This window comes from Budorcas taxicolor, chromosome 13 (assembly GCF_023091745.1).
Source record: "Budorcas taxicolor isolate Tak-1 chromosome 13, Takin1.1, whole genome shotgun sequence".
Taxonomy (NCBI): Eukaryota; Metazoa; Chordata; class Mammalia; order Artiodactyla; family Bovidae; genus Budorcas; species Budorcas taxicolor.
The window spans coordinates 10,366,032-10,382,444 of record NC_068922.1 but is presented as its reverse complement, the minus strand read 5'-3'; the positions used below and the strand labels follow the sequence as shown (position 1 = coordinate 10,382,444).

Here is a 16,413-nt window from a genome sequence, read left to right as displayed (position 1 = left end):
GTCCTCCGCTGGCTGAGGTTAGGACATCTCTGTCTCAGAGCCCAATAGTGAAGGCTTCCGCCAGCCTTCCCCAGGGGCCCCGAGGGTTTGCAACGCCTGCCCCCTCCCATAACACGTGGGATGGTGGCAGTGCCATGCCCTGCTGGGTCTCCTTCAGGGCATCGCCTTTGTCATCCTCCGCTCAGACTTCCGGCCCTTCCTTTCCATCCTGTGGTTCAGTTCCTCCCTCGTCAGCTCAGTTTTGACTGTTCTCCCCGCTGGGTCATGTGGCCCCACGTTCCAGTCGTTTCTCTGAGCTTCCGCGTTTCTCTGCTAGAAAGGCCCTTAAGCTTTGGGTAAGTGTCTATGCTGCTGCGGCTGTCTCATCAGATGGAGGCCGCCCTGAAGGCATCTGGCGCTTGCCTGCCACCCCCAGCTTCCTCTCAGCCTGCACATCCTTCTCAACCTCTAACCACAGGGCCCTGCGTTCCCTGCTTCCGGGGGGAGCTCACGCCATGTCAGCCTGGGTCGCCTCCTCTCTGCTCCGGGTACCATCCAGCTGCCCTCCTCTTGCATAAGCGGCTTAGAGCCGGCTGTTCAGAGCCTCTCCTCTGGTGGACCCCTTCCTGTGCACATCCTGGTCAACATTCCTATGAGGCGGCTTGCACGTTTTGTGTTTATGTTTTCCGGCATCTGACCCCGGGTTGCTATGCTTCTCTTCTAGTTCGACTGTTCTCCTAGCTTCCAGAGTCTCAGGAGGAAGGAGGCCCCCTCCCATCACCCCTTCTCTGCTCTTTTGCTTCAGCTGGCAGCTGCTCTGCCGTGCATCCGCAGCTCTCGGCCTGGCCTGCAAGGGCCACTTTCTATTCCGGTCAGGTCTTTGCATCACAGACAGTAGAAGTCATGTAGCCCCACACTTCATTTCTTTTCCTCGTTGAGTGGGCCAGTGCCAAGCTGATCCGTCCAGAGACTGACCCTTTGCCTCTGGCCAGGAAGCACAGCTCCTCCCTCTTCCCCGTCAGAGCTGACTACAAGCTGCTGAACTTGCCCTGCGTTTCCAGCGTTGGTTTTCCTCTCCCCAGATTCTGAGGGAGGGAGTGGGGAGAGGCAGGACCCAGGAGACTGTGTCAGGGTCCACACTGCTGGCTGCAGCCTGGCTGGTGGTAGCCAAGCGAGGTCTTTTATCTTTCTGGAGAAAGTGGAATTCCTATGCTTTTTTCCTTTTCCTGTGGAGCTTGTTTTTAACCCTTCCATAACCCCTTCCCCCCCGCCGACACACACAGGCACACACTCTCTCACACATGCACACGCATTCACACCCTCCTTTTGCCTTACACGTGAAGACTTTTGAGTCCGTGATAAAGACATCATTAGAATTAGTTTGTTGACACGACTGAGTGACTGAACAACAACAACAACTAATTAAGTGCTTAAAAAAAAAAGTTTGTTGTCTGCTTGGCGGGTGGATCTTCTATCACAGAAAAAACTTCCAAAATGAACCAGAGTAGTCTTCTGATATCTTACCAACAATATTTCTCTGGATTTGAATCGAGTATTTTCTTGCATGAGAACAGAGTGAATGGTCATGAGGAGCAGAGAGAGCAGAGTGTAAGATCCCAGAGAAGGATAGCGTGGTTGGCGAGGAAATAGTGCATAGGCGGTCCGTTTAGCAGAGTGATACGCCTTAGACAGACTTGCTCATCCTCTCAGGTAAAGAAGCAGGACTCCACCACGTTATAAGTTATGCTCTTCAATGTTGTCCATAGACGGAGCGTGCAGCGACCTGAGTGCTGCGTACAGGTCAGATTATCGGCTGCGACAAAAGTCTGCTCGGTGAGCCACGTAGCCTGAAATGAGGGCTACGGCTACGAAACAGAAGCAGCCTCCGGGCAATTCAGATTCCACCTGTCACTTCGTTTCACCTGAGCATACATTTCACCTTGAGATCAAATGTGGTCCTGATGTGAGGATCTGATTCACCATCACGAATTGACTGGTAAGGGTGTCAGGAGGCCGGGAGAAGCCAGTGGAGGAATGTGTGCCCCCCTTATCGTCCATGGCTTCGGTCCTAGGGCCTCTCTCTGGCTCACAGGTTCCTTTTCCGGGGTTCTGAGCTTGGGATGCTGCTGCAAGGGAGCAGGTGTGGCAGCTTTGGCATCCAGCCTGAGGTACCATCTTCTCAGTGGTAATGAGCTTCTCTATCAGAAAAAAAAAAGGCTCATCCATACTTCATTATGTGGCACTTTGCATTATCATACTGTAGGCATAAACACTTAACATTGCAGAACTTGTTACTGTGTTCTAGACAATACCTCTCTGAGTCCTTTTGAAATAGCAGTTTCATCTGAATTTGATTAAAATCCATTTTGCTCACAGCTGCCTGTTGTGCAGACTTGTGGATGGCAGGGTGAATTTATTTAGTCTTTGTTGAAAAACACTTCAAAACAGTTTGTCTCCCCATTCTCATTACTTTAAAAAAATGTGCATGCATCCTTTGGAGAGAATGCTTATGCCTTCCAGCAGTAGTAATTACAGTAATTTTTATTTACATTCTTTTTCCTAGATGGATGAAAGTTCTGAATGATAACTAGATTAGAGCACTTTTGTTAACACTTCTCAGATAGTCAAGTGGTCTTGTTGGGCAGACTGGTTTCTAATGAGGTCGTTTTGCTGATTGAGTTACACAGCCTCCTCTGTTCACTTTTTAGTTAATACTGCTTCCTTCCTTAACATACCTTTCGTGACGGATGTTATATCAGTCAGCTGTTGCCAAGTATCAGGCAACCCTCAAAATTTTAGTGACCTCCGACAAAAAGAGAGCTTTTATCTCTCACTAATAGTTTGTAGTTGAACCGAGGCGTCTCTGCTTGGCCAGGGTCATCTGTAGCTCAGCTAGGGCTGGTCTGTACCACCTGTCTCACTTTGGGGTCTGTGTGGAAGGGGCAGTGGCCATGAAGTTGATGATAGAACCAGTAGGGGGACCGGTAGAAAAGACACCCATGCATCGTGTCTGCCAGCACCCCGTTGGCCAACACAGGTCACACACCCACATCCAAAGCCAGGGGCAAGGAAGAGCATGCTCCGTTCACCAGGAAGCCATGGCGAGAGTGCCTTCCCCCTCTCCCTCCTCTGGCTACAAGAGAGAGAACTGGGACCACACACGGATGCATTCAGCCGCGCTTCCCAAGGTTCTCTTGAGATAAATTCAGGTAGAACTTGTAGGACCTCTCTGTGATGGAAGTGTTGAGTCTCCGTCATCAGTTGAACATATTTCCCAATTCAGTCTTTGCTTAACCCCTCCATGGGCTGATTTTCGCCTGCCTCTGAAGCAGTTTGTTCACTGGGATCTGCTCTCACTGTTAGGGGCTTCCCTGGTGGCTTAGATGGTAAAGACTCCACCTGTAATGTAGGAGACCAGTTTCAATCCCTGGGTTGGGAAGATCCCCCGAGGAATGGCATGGCTACCCACTCCAGTGTTCTTGCCTGGAGAATCCCATGGACGGAGGAGCCTGGCGGGTTACAATCCATGGGTTCACAAAGAGTTAGACGCGACTGAGTGCCTTTCACTTTTTCTCACTGTTAGACCGTTCCTCCCATAATCCGCCTGATTGTGACCTCCATCTGCAGTCCATCCATCGGTGGCCGCTCTGTGGCAGAATGGAGCAGGTCTGTTCCACAGTTGTATTATACCAACAGCCTTCCAAGGACACAGTGCCCGCTCTCACCTCCTCTGGTTTTTCTTCTTCTACGGCCAACGTTCTTTAGTCCCCCTACTGGTTCCTACATAACACAGATTCCAAGCTACCAACATCCAGTCACTTATCAAGGATGCACTCTTGTAATTTTTTTTTAAACTCCTTTATAAGAAATGAAACTGAATAATCGAGTTAGTAAGAAGGAAAGAGATTCTGTTACAAATCGGCGCTCACGTTGTTTCTTCTGTCATCTCATTAAAATCGCTGGTTGCTGAAGATGCAGTGGATCATCGTGGTAACAGTCCCGACCACCCTTTATATGGTGATTTATAGCCTACTGAGTTCTTTCCTACGTGCTATTCCTTTGGAGCCCCACTGTGATCCTGCTGGGATGGGGAGAGTGTCGATTACCGTTTCATGTCTGAAAGGATCACTTGATTGAGAACTGGAACTCAAACCCAGACCTGACTCTGGGACGGATATTCTTGCCAGAGTCATCTCCTGGTCATGGTTATTCTTGACAGTTCCTGTATACATTTTTTTCTTGATTTGTCTTTTCATAGGCATGAATGATTAATTGGAAGAACTGCTGATTTTTTTCCTGACTTGTAAATTTTTTCTTGGAATTCTAGACATTAAAGATTATGTCTCTTTTTATACGTTTTATTTTTCGAAGAATTGCCTTACAAGTTTCGCAGCATTCCATTGTTTCTTGGTATGCTTTACATTTCCTTTTTGCTCTCTGCATTTTAGCTCTTACAGAAGAAAAGCTGGGATATAACCATTGTGGCATATAGTACAGATAACCCTGTGTGCTCCGAGTTGCTCTTGTAGCTGGCAGGTTAAACAGCATACTCTACAGAAACATAGAAGCGTGGTGATAGAGTCCTCGCTAGGCCCCACTTTAGGTTCTCCTGGACCTGAGAATTCAGCACGGTTTGAGAAGTCAGCAACTGAGTGACGAGTGGCACTTTTCATGGGTCATTAAAGACACTGTAGAACCAGGAGGAAGATCGCCTGTTTTTCCCTCCTTGCTTTGCTGCTCCTAGACTCATGTTTGGTGATGAGAGCCACGTGACAGCTGCCGCCGCATCCTCAGTGAGTCACTCTAAACCTGTTATTTAGTCTTTTTTAAACCGTCCATCTAACGATGGGTTATCCATTGTTAACGATGGGCCATTCAACTTATCTTTGGACTAGAGAAAGATGGGGACATTTTTAATGATTCAAGTTGAATCATTCATAAGATGTTCAGTATTTCCAAACCTTGAGACAAATGTCAGTCATCTCAGATGTGGATGGAATAATCTACTTGTAGTAAGAATCAGAGATTCGGATTTACCGTAAGGTCTTTCTAGCCTCAAGATATTCCACACGAATCTATGTCTAGTACAGTTGGTTATTTTCTGGCTCATTTATCCTTGATGATATATAGGTATATAGCAAAAGGACAGAAATACTCCTTTATTTGAAAACTCGTATTTCTGTGTCCTGCTGTGAGTATTCTGAAGTCACTTTAAAGTAAGGCACAGTTTGTGTTGCTTCTGCACGTCAGCCAGTTGTCAGGCCCCAACCTCAACAAAGGTCATACCGGGAGCAGGTGTGCCACGTGCCTTAGCAAATCTGGGTCAGTGGCAGGTACGGAGCCTTCTGAGCGGCATGGGGCCAGCCCCAGGTCCCTTCTTGGCACAGGGAGGCTTCACCTTCTGGACAGGCATGCAAGCATGTCTTGGCTTTCTGCCATATTGCATAAGGTACACCTGCTCACACAGGCCGCCTTTGTGCCCTGTTTCTTGTGGCGTGGCTCGTACTTGAGAAGATCCTTGCTGCCTATGCCCCAGACCCCAATTTTCAAATTGAGGGGTCACAGTAGGTGCCTGATGCAGAGACCTCTAGTTAAAACTATCACTGTGGCACATGTGGTTGAAAAAGGAAGGGTTAGAAATATGTGCTATGCTGAGAACAGAGAAAGGGGAACCGCTGCTGCTGCTGCTAAGTCACTTCAGTTGTGTCCGACTCTGTGCGACCCCATAGATGGCAGCCCACCAGGCTCCCCCGTCCCTGGGATTCTCCATGCAAGAACACTGGAGTGGGTTGCCATTTCCTTCTCCAATGCAGGAAAATGAAAAGTGAAAGTGAAGTCGCTCAGTCATGTCCGACTCTTAGCCACCCCTTGGACTGCAGCCCACCAGGCTCCTCCATCCATGGAATTTTCCAGGCAAGAGTGCTGGAGTAGGGTGCCATTGCCTTATCCAGGGGAACCACTAGTTTTGTTAAATCTGATAAAAGCTCAGGTTTGCCTGTATTTTAAAAGCAAAGCATGGATATTTAGCTAACAGATCACCCAGCCGTCCTGAGGCCTGACCTTGTCATAGTTACAGCATATAGTGAATTCAACCATCTGGTTTGTAATTAGAGCATTTAGGGGAGACTGCTGATGCCTCCCTGTGGGATCAGCCCACTCCATGCCCTCTGCAGTGCCGACAGCTATTCTAGTGGACGCTAATGCCTCTTCCTATTAATTTCCTTAATTTGCTCCTTTTGAAGGAGACACAGCCTGAGTAAGGAAGAGAAGCTTCTAACCTGAATATTCAAAACATATCCTGTGATCTGTCTGCTTCCTTTGGCTGAGGACCAGACTATAGTATTTCTCTGACACTGGGAAAATAGTGTATTTGTTGACAGTGGACATTGTTTTGGCAAAAGCTATCCGAAGAAAATACTTCTCTGTATCTTATTTTAAAAAGTGGTATTTCTTGTGTATAGAAATGTAGTCTAGGTTACTGATTATGTACTTTTCCTTGACCTTTTATTTCTAAATAGAGCCGCTCTATGGTGCATTTAAACTTGCTTGACACATCCCATGTGTTTATCCAGCTCTCCTGTGAGACGAGCATCCACACTACAGCCTTTCTTGTTTCGTCCCCTCCTAGCATGTTGTGCCACTGGCTTCCCCTTCCCAGTCTAAGACGACTCTTTGCCCCATGTAGAGAAACTGACTGATTCCAAAATCAGTAATTCCATAGATGTTTAAAAGCTCTCACAGAAAACAGGATATGATGTGATGCAGCACACATTTACAGTAAAACTCACGATATTCAAAATATAACTACTTTCAAATTAAAAAAAATAAATTTGGCAGAAATTTGTGTTAACTTTCCTTCCTGCCCAACAGAAATGTAGTTTAGGATAATGTCAGGAACTCTGCACAGTATATCCTGAGAATTCAACATTTTACACCTTGTTGACTTCAAAACATAGCGTCTAAAAATTCCATCACAACAGTGATTCAGTGGAAACACATACTTATGGTTTTTCTCTATAGTTATGCTCAAATGTCTTTGGATTCCTGACTTATTCTTCAGTTATTCATTTCTGCAGGTGTTTCTCTCCACCTGTTAATATTTAATTACTGTGAAATCAGTGAGATTGAAGTAAACTGTGGCCCCAGATGTTAGTGGGAATGCTGACAATATTTCTAGTCCTTGATGTACAAAACAATGAAGAGAAATATCCTCTTCTCAAAGAAGGGATCAGTTATTCTTCACTGTCTGGCCCCAAACAGGGCAGTGGCTTTTGTGTGCCGTCTAGTAGAACCATTTCTTGTACATGTGTGCATGCTGGGGTGGAAAGGGCTGTCCTGGATTTAGGTGAGTTGCCCGATAAGATCCATTTTCTCCCAGGTCACTGGTCTATACAGTATTCATATACCTGTTAAATATGAAGGCAGTGATTTTTTTTCTTTAAAGGATTTATGAGCCTGTGCTTCAAGCAACTTTTTCTTTTTTTCATTAGGAATTTCCACTATGGTTTTTGACACCAAGGATAGCTAAAGAGAGGTGTACCATTGCAATAAAATGAATGGTTTTTATCTTGGGTAACCAGCTGTGCAGTGAAAAACTAAGACACTGTAAAAGGCTCTGGTAGCTTCATATCGTGCCGGGATGTTTGCAGTGTCAGCTGGATGAAAGGAGCCATCTGAGGCAAATCCCACACCTCCGTGTCTCCCAGAGACCTGCCTTTCACACCCGTAGCAAAGCTGGGCCTTTCATGCTCTGCCTGGCTGAGACGCCAAGGGCCCAGGACCCCTTCCTGCCAGAGGGAGAGGGAGCTTGTTGCCCCTGTTGTCTTTGTGGTCAAATAAGTAAATTTAATAATCGTGGGGTCTCCATCTATTCTGTGTGTGCTGAGGTGTTTATTAGCTCAGTTTATCTCAGGTGGACGGATTTACTTTAAAATGTCTTGAAAGCTACAGAGTGAGGCCAGTCAGAGAAAGACCAGTACGGTATGATATCACTTACATGTGGAATCTAAAAAATAATACAAATGAATCTGTATACAGAATAGAAACAGACTCACAGACACAGAAAACAAACTTATCATTACTTAAAGGGAAGAGATAAGAGGATAAATTGGGAATTTGGGATTATCAGATTCCCCCATTGTATATAAAACAGACAGTGAGAACTTACTCCATACTCAGAGAACTATATTCAATAACTTGTAATAACCTATAATAAAAAAGAATCTGAAAAATATTTGTAACTGGATCACTTTGTATACCTGAAACTAAGACAGTATTGTAAATCAACTCTAATTAAAGAAATAAAATACAAGAGTGAATGTGTGTGTGTAACTGAATCACTTTGCTGGATACCTGAAACTTACACAGCTTTACGTAAATCAACTATACTCCAATAAAAAGTTAAAAATATGTAAATTAATACATAAAGGTCATGCTGGCAGTGCAGTGGTGATATACGTGGGCTTTCTCAGTTCCCCTGAGTTTGAATCCTGGCTCTTGGCACTTCCCATTTTTTTAAACTCTTACACGTTACCACGCTCTCCGCGTTGGGCCTCTTATCTGATAAATTGGGTGAATAATGCTTCTTGCCTCATGGGGAGGGCCATGAGGATTAAATGAAATGACACAGTTGAACTGTTTAACACAGTTCTAGTTAATAGTAAATATTCAGTAGATGCTAACAGTAATTATGATTTTAATGATTTTATTACTGCTATTTCAAAAACGTGTTTTTTAGTGTCTTGTAAAGCCCTCCATTGGTAACAGTAAGGATTGTTCAGCCGATCTCCTTCCATTCACACTTAAGAGAATTCCTTTTGTTTTTTTTTTTTTTTTTTTTTTGGCCTCTTCCTCAAACCCCTCCTTGACACCATCCAGACCATAGACATTTGTCGGGAGCTCAGTTGATTATTAATCAGATGGAGCCTAAAAAAAACACTTGGGATTGTTTTAATTGTGGTTTAAAGAGCTTTCCATACTATACTGTCTTATAAAAACGCCTGGAAGTTAAAACTAAAGCGAATGTGAATAAAATCTCGAGCTTTGGAGCTTTATGTACAGCAAGCAGTCTTGTAGTCTGTGAAATAAAAAGGTGTTATTCAGTGATTAAGACTTTCTGAAAAGATTCTGGCTTATACCATATGTATTTTTTTAAGTCAGGATATGTAATCTGTTCTTTGTCGACTCATTCTTATAAATTGAAAGGAACATCAAAGCCAGACATTTGGGAGTGCTTTCGCGCTACCTTTGTGGACTGGTATCTCTTAAGCAATGCTCTTTTGTCATGAGAGAGACAGCATTTCTCTTTCAAAGGAAACCATCATTTTTCTAAATAAACTGCTGGTTGGATGTTCTTTTCTTTGCTTGAAACTGTCTCCTCCGCCTGCCTGGGCAGGGTATTTGCAGCGCAGTGATCTTGGTCTCTCTTTGTTCTCCCATCCAATGTGCCTTTGATAGCGGATGGTTTCCCGCTCTTTGGGAGCAAATCCAGATGACCTGAAGGACCCCATCAAAATCAGTATCCCCCGCTATGTTCTCTGTGGCCAAGGGAAGGACGAGCACTTCGAGTTTGAGGTCAAGGTAAGTGTCCCTTCATCGCTCTTCTGGAGGCTGGAGGCATGAGGCTCTGCAGTGCTTTTTTTTTGTAAAAGGAAATAACGCTCCACAGGCGCATGTGGTTTTGTACAATACTGGTCTTGTCCTTCTTTAAACCAGTATGTGGAAGTCTGGCCTGGAGCAGGTGGAGGGAAGGTGGTGGTGGATGGGGAATCAGGCCGACACGGACATTGCTGTCATCTCCCAGGCCCACAGGTGAGGTCACCAGCCACCCCGGACTGCCAGGGTTTCCTGCTCTGGGCACGGACTGTGCTACGCCTCAGGGAACTACCTAGTGCCCAGGCAAACCAGGACAGTCGGGCCATCCTACCATGGACTTAGGCTCCATGTGTTTTAATCTGTTAGAGCAAGAATAATAATATTTATGTCACAGGGATGCTAAGTGCGTATAAGAGGCTGACTCCAGCTTTTGGTGTATGATAAAGAATGATACATTATGGCTGTTGCTGTTTTCATTGTTGTTTCTGTTATTAGTGAGTAGGAGGCTTTCCTAATCTGTTATTTGACTTATAGGACTTTTCAAGAAGAGACATGCCTGTGTCCTTACCTCATCCTTCCCCAGATAATGACTTCATCTTATTTCTAGTGGAGTTCCATCGACTCATACGCTTCATTACATACTGCTGGCCGCCATCCTCTCCTCAGGGAATTGGTGGGTAATTGCACTTCCCTTTTGAGGATGAGCGAGGGTGTTGCTGTCATGGCGTCCACTGGGATCACCAGTGTCTGTCTGCGGGAGGGCCTTCCTGGAGGTGGTTTTGGTCGCCAGAGTCTGGATGTGGAGTTCTCTAAACTTGGATTCTACTGCGGCTGACTGAGTGACCCAAAGTCTTCACCTTCCTTGAGCTTTGGTTTCCTCACTGGTAAAATGAGGAAATCGGATATGACCAGGGGTTTCCAGATTTCTATTTAGCGAACCCTTTGAACAGAGAATCTCGTATGAGGAGGACACTGTAGAAGCAGATGAGCATGGATCAGCTGTGGGGGGGATCCTGAAGCCAGCCCACCCTCCCCCATCACTTCCCCCACCTCCCAGATGCCCCTCAGGGGAGCCCTCAGGCTCTGGGGATCCCTCCCTTTAGGCATGTTTATTCTTTCTGTCTTCCTGGAGAAACAATGCAAATAACTTATCTAATTAATCAAAGTTTTTAGATTCTTATTTCTACCTACTGATTATCCCTCCCCCCTCCACCCCGCACCCCGCCACCATGTTTTTAGCAAAACTTGTGCCTTAATTTATATGTTTGAGCTGTCTGTTGAGAAGGCATGATTGTTGTGTGGTAGTGGTGCTGGTTGAATTTGACCAGATTCTGCAGTTTCTTATTAAATGTTCCATCGTGTCCTTAACCCAGTGTTTCTACTGCCCCTGACCTATTGCCTGATTCCTGCCCCGTTTCTTTTCTCAGCCATTTGAAATTGTGTGTCTGTAAGGAGAAGGCAATGGCACCCCATTCCAGTACTCTTGCCTGGAGAATCCCATGGATGGAGGAGCCTGATAGGCTGCAGTCCATGGGGTGGCGAAGAGTCAGACATGACCGAGTGACTTCACTTTCACTTTTCACTTTCATGCATTGGAGAAGGACATGGCAACCCACTCCAGTGTTCTTGCCTGGAGAATCCCCGGGATGGGGGAGCCTGGTGAGCTGCCGTCTGTAGGGGTTGCACAGAGTTGGACACGACTGAAGTGACTTAGCAGCAGCAGCAGCAGAGGTCCATTTGGGGCTTCCCTGGCGGCTCTGCAGTAAAGAATCTGCCTGCAATGCAGGAAATGTGGGTTCTGTCCTTGGGTTGGGAAGGTCTCCTAGAGGAGGAAATGGCAACCCCCTCCGGTATTCTTGCCTGGGAAATCCTATGGACAGAGGAGCCTAGTGGGCTACAGTTCATGGGGTTACAAACCAGTTGGACACAACTTAGTGACTAAAGAACAACAAAAAGTTGCATTTGTACCTATGTGTTATATGTTGGATTGGCCAAAAAGTTCGCTGTGAGTTTCTCCATGTAAGGCATATTTATATATATTATTTCTGTATTTTTAAATTAGAGGGTAAAGAGTGACTTTCACCAACTCAGAATTCTTCAAAACTCACCGCACTGGAGGACATGTAATGATTATGGTTGGTACAGAGATGTCTTTTATTTTAGTGGATAAATGTGCTAATAACGTGTAGTTATTTGATTGATTTCATGAATAGAACCTAAGACATGAGTAAAGAACATATTTAATTGTTTTTAACTGAGTTGATTTAAATGAAAATTGTAAGCAGATTACAGGCTGGCCATATGCAGATCTGGCCAAAACTGTGATGCAACTGTAAAGGCAGATAGAGAAACATGAAGTATCTGGAGCCTTTCAGAATCCTGGCTGCGCTCTGAGCTGATGAAAGCCCTGTCTGCAGGCGTGTCACTGCTCCGCTTCCTTCTGTTCCCATCCCGGGTGCTGGCATTGCCAGCGCCAGGACTGGACCGTTGGCATTTGCCTGGAGAATTCCCAGTTCTTTGCAGAGCAAGTGCTGCCTCGTGCATTCTCAGGGCGGCGGCCTGAGGGCCTCACGTCCCAGCAGGGCGCAGCCTGTCCACAGCGCTGTCAGGGTCCGGTCCTAGACACAAACATGAGAATATGCTGTCCCTCCCTTGGCAGGACAGTCAAAGTATCTGGGCTCCAGTAGAAGCAGAGCTGCTGGAGAAGTGCTGGGGGCTGGGTATTCCCCCTCCAGGTAACCTTGCTGTGCCTCATCTGTGAAATGGGGCTGAGGGAGCCTGTGGGCTGGCTTGGTTTGAGGCCTGTAAGAGCTTTTGTATGTGAAAGGCTTGGAATAGGGCCGGCCGCATTCTATGTACTGGTTAAGGTGTTGAGAATGAGTGAGATTTTACTCTTGGAAATCCCTTAATGACTTTCATCTTTATGACTGTTTGGGTGGTGTTGTTGTTGTTGTTTTTCTCCCTCAGTGTTCTGAGTTTGAAAATGAACTATGCTAGCCGTTTCCTGGGCGTCCCTGGTAGCACTAGTGGTAAAGAACCCGCCCTGCACAAAGCAAGAGGCGCAAGAGACACAGGTTCCGTCTGTGGGCTGGGAAGATCCCCTGGAGGAGGAAATGGCAACCCACTCCAGTACTCTTGCCTGGAGAGTCAATGCTAAAGGAAATCAGTCCTGAATATTCATTGGAGAGACTGATGCTGAAGCTCCAATACTTTGACCACCTGATGCAAAGAGCTGACTCATTGGAAAAGATCTTGATGCTGGGAAAGATTGAGGGCAGGAGGAGAAAGGTATGACACAGGATGAGATGGTTGAATGGCGTCACTGAGTCAGTGGACATGAGTTTGAGCAAGCTCTGGGAGTTGAGTTGGTGAAGGACAGGGCAGCCTGGCGTGCTGCAGTCCATGGGGTCGCAAAGAGTGGACGTAACTGAGTGACTGAGCAACAGCAACCACCGTTTTCTTCCATCACTTTATTTCGTGCATAGGCAATGTTTCCTAGAACAGGTCATCACACTTAGGGTAATATTTTGACTGCTACTAAATTCTGTTAGTGAACCAATAGTTTTAAAAAGAAAAGGTAAAAAATAACTATTTTTTGAAAACATGTTTAGTCTTAGATCTCCTTATATATGATGTAATATGTAATATGAACGTATATTGTACATCAGGCTCATTTAAGGGGCCAGGCTGACTCAGGTACAGGGCCCTGGGTGTACGTCCCCAGTGGTTGAAGTGGCAGGTCCCCTAGAGGCCAGGAGGACACCAGTGTGCAGAGTGACGACTGTGGAGAGCGTGTCTCTCAGCCTCTCCCTCCTCCTCCCCGTCCTCCACCTCCTACCTTCCCGCCCACTCTGCTGTCGGTAGAATTGATTAGTTATTTACATTCCATCTTCCTGTCCATTTTCACCTGCAGTCCGATCACTCCAGCTCTCCAGCGTGGTCTGTTCACTGCCAAACGAAGCAGTGATGATCCTTGTTAAGCGAATATTCGAGTTTGGCTGCAGGGCCGGGGACCCGTGGGCAGAGAGGGGGCCAAAATGCTTGTCTTCTTGTCCACAAGGCGTCCTGAGGAACTTTCCATCACTGAACTTTAAAATGGGGGGGGGGGGGGGGAAGAGTTTTTAATTCAAAAGGACATTTATATCTTTTTTATTTGGGGGATTAAAAACAACTTTTATGAACCAACTATGAGAATGGATACGTATAAGGTTTTGGGGTTTTGGTCAGATTTGTAATTTTTTGAATCAACTTTGTTTAGGTGTTATTTACACCCAGTGAAATACCCCATTTTAAGTATAGTTTGATGAGCTTTGACATATATGTACACCCAAATCAAGCACCCCAATCAAGGTTTAGAACTTCTCATTCACTCTAGAAATTTTCTAGTACTCCAGGCAAACACTGCTCTCTGTCATTATAGATTCCTCAGGTCTGTTGTGTGTGGAGGGGATGTGTGGACCAGAGGCATTCACTCTCTCGTGTCTGGCTGCTTCCTCTCACCAGCCTTTTAGAGATGGATCCATACAGTTAAGTGTAACAATAGTTTGTTGCTTGTTCTTGCTTAACAGCATCCCACTGTGTGGCTGCATCACAGCTGGTGGGTTGGTGTCTGTTTTGATGTTCTCATCTGACAGTACAGGAAGCTGTCATCTCCATGTCACCCCCACCCTTATTTTATTGACCCTGAAGGACACATGCCTGGAAAGCCCTGGGTGAAGACGTCATCGGGTGAAGTCATACCTGCCGGTGTCTCCCAGTAGCGCATCCTTCTGGAGCTGAGTATGCATGTATGGTGAGAGGTGTACATCCCTCCAGCTGCTGTCAGCGGCAGACAGGCTGTGGGTGTGCAGCCTGGCTCCTCTTGGCGAAGAGCACATAGTGTGCTGCACTCCATGGGCTGTGGCGGGTGGATCAGCTGAACGTAGTAGCTTGGTGCAAATGTAATCGCAGTTTCAGACCGCGAACTTTTACTTTATTTCAACAAGGCTCAAACACATCTTCACCAATCAAAATTGGAATGATGAGGCAACACATTTTGGCCAATGAGAAATAAGTTTGTTTATTCCTGTAGCATAAAAATCCACGCCTCGGGATTTGATGAACTCTTGGAAAGCATTTTCTGCCTCCTGCTGGTTGTGGAAGTGCTTTCCCTACAAAAAGTTGTTGAGATGCTTAAAGAAGTGGTAGTCGGTTGGTGAGAGGTCAGGTGAATGTGGTGGGTGAGGCAAAACTTTGTAGCCCAGTTCGTTCAACTTTTGAAGCGTTGCTTGTGTGATGTACGGTCAGGGTGTTGTGGTGGAGAAGAACTGGGCCCTTTTTGTTGACCAGTACTGGCTGTGGGTGTTGTGGTTTGTGCATCTCATTGATTCGCCGAGCATACTTCTTAGATGTAACGGTTTTGCTGGGATTCAGAAAGCTGTAGTAGATCAGACCAGCAGACAGCAACCGTGACTTTTTGGGGTGCAAGTTTGGGTTTGGGAGCTGCTTTGGAGCTGCTTCTTGGTCCAGCCACTGAGCTAGTTGTCACCGGTTGTCATATAAAATCCACTGTTACTGATTTTCAGTCAGCTGACGAGGCCTCCACTTACTGAGCTTTTTCACCTTTGCACTTTGCTTCAAATGCCGAATGACTGTGGAATGGTCAATGTTGATTTCTTCAGGACCTTCTCCTGTAGTTGTAAGGAGGATCAGCTTCAATGGTGGCTCTCAATGGGTCATGTCAACTTCGGATGGCTGGCTGCTGCGCTCCTCATCTTCAAGGTTCTCGTGTCCTTTGTAAAACTTCTTTAACCACCACCACACTGTATGTTCTTCAGCAGTTCCTGGGCCAAAAGTATTGTGGATGTTGCAAGTTGTCTCTGGGGCTTTACAACCCATTTTGAACTCAAATAAGAAAATTGCTCAAATTTGCTTTTTGTCTAACATCATTTCCATATTCTAAAATAATTATAAAATACACGGCAGGTAGTAAGTCATTAGCAAAAAACATAAAGTGAGAAATGCACATTAAAATGATGTGTAACATTACCACATTTATTTAACAATGTATTCCAATATCAAACAGCAGAGTTCAACAGTACAAAACTGCGATTACTTTTGCACCAACCTAATACCTGTATAGTCCGTGATGGCATGTAGCTGCAGCCGTCACAAGTTCCTCCACTACCTAGACCACAGCTGCTGCTGCTGCTGCTAAGTCGCTTCAGTCGTGTCCGACTCTGTGCAGCCCCATAGATGGCAGCCCACCAGGCTCCCCTGTCCCTGAGATTCTTCAGGCAAGAACACTGGAGTGGGTTGCCATGTCCTTCTCCAATGCATGAAAGTGAAAAGTGAAAGTGAAGTTGCTCAGTTGTGTCCAACTCTTCGCGACCCCATGGACTGCAGCCCACCAGGCTCCTCCATCCATGGGATTTTCCAGGCAAGAGCACTGGAGTGGGGTGCCATTGCCTTCTCCCAGACTACAGCAGGTCAACTTAACCTGCTTCCACTGCTTTTCAGTGATTGACACGTGAAATCAGTTACCCTGTATTATACTCGCCATCCTCAGTTAGCTAGGACCAGACTGGGTGGAATTTAATTTTTCAGTTGCATTTCAGCACGACACAGAATCCGTGGTTATGGCTAACAGAGGTGGTCATACTCTTATGTTGCAGAAACAAGGCAAGGTTTCCAGCATAATTTTAAGCTGCCTACCTTACATGTTAACATGATAATATAAAGAAATGACCTAACACTGGTATTTTTTTAAAAAAAAACAACACTTTGTTTCCTGAGAGTTTTTATTCCTGTAAAACTGGAAATAACCTCACCCCACCCCACTCAACCCCTTACCTGCTGGCC

General features: G+C 45.8%; 1 protein-coding gene across 3 annotated transcripts in view; it reads left to right on the top strand.

Moving 5' to 3' along the window:
• The window catches only part of KIF16B (kinesin family member 16B), a 294,681-nt gene that overhangs the window by 206,012 nt on the left and 72,256 nt on the right, over nt 1–16,413 (top strand). For all 3 annotated transcript variants that reach the window (XM_052650604.1, XM_052650603.1, XM_052650602.1), the window contains one exon: nt 9,436–9,558. In XM_052650604.1, the coding sequence (XP_052506564.1) occupies nt 9,436–9,558 (123 nt within the window). The remainder of the gene's footprint in view (nt 1–9,435; nt 9,559–16,413) is intronic.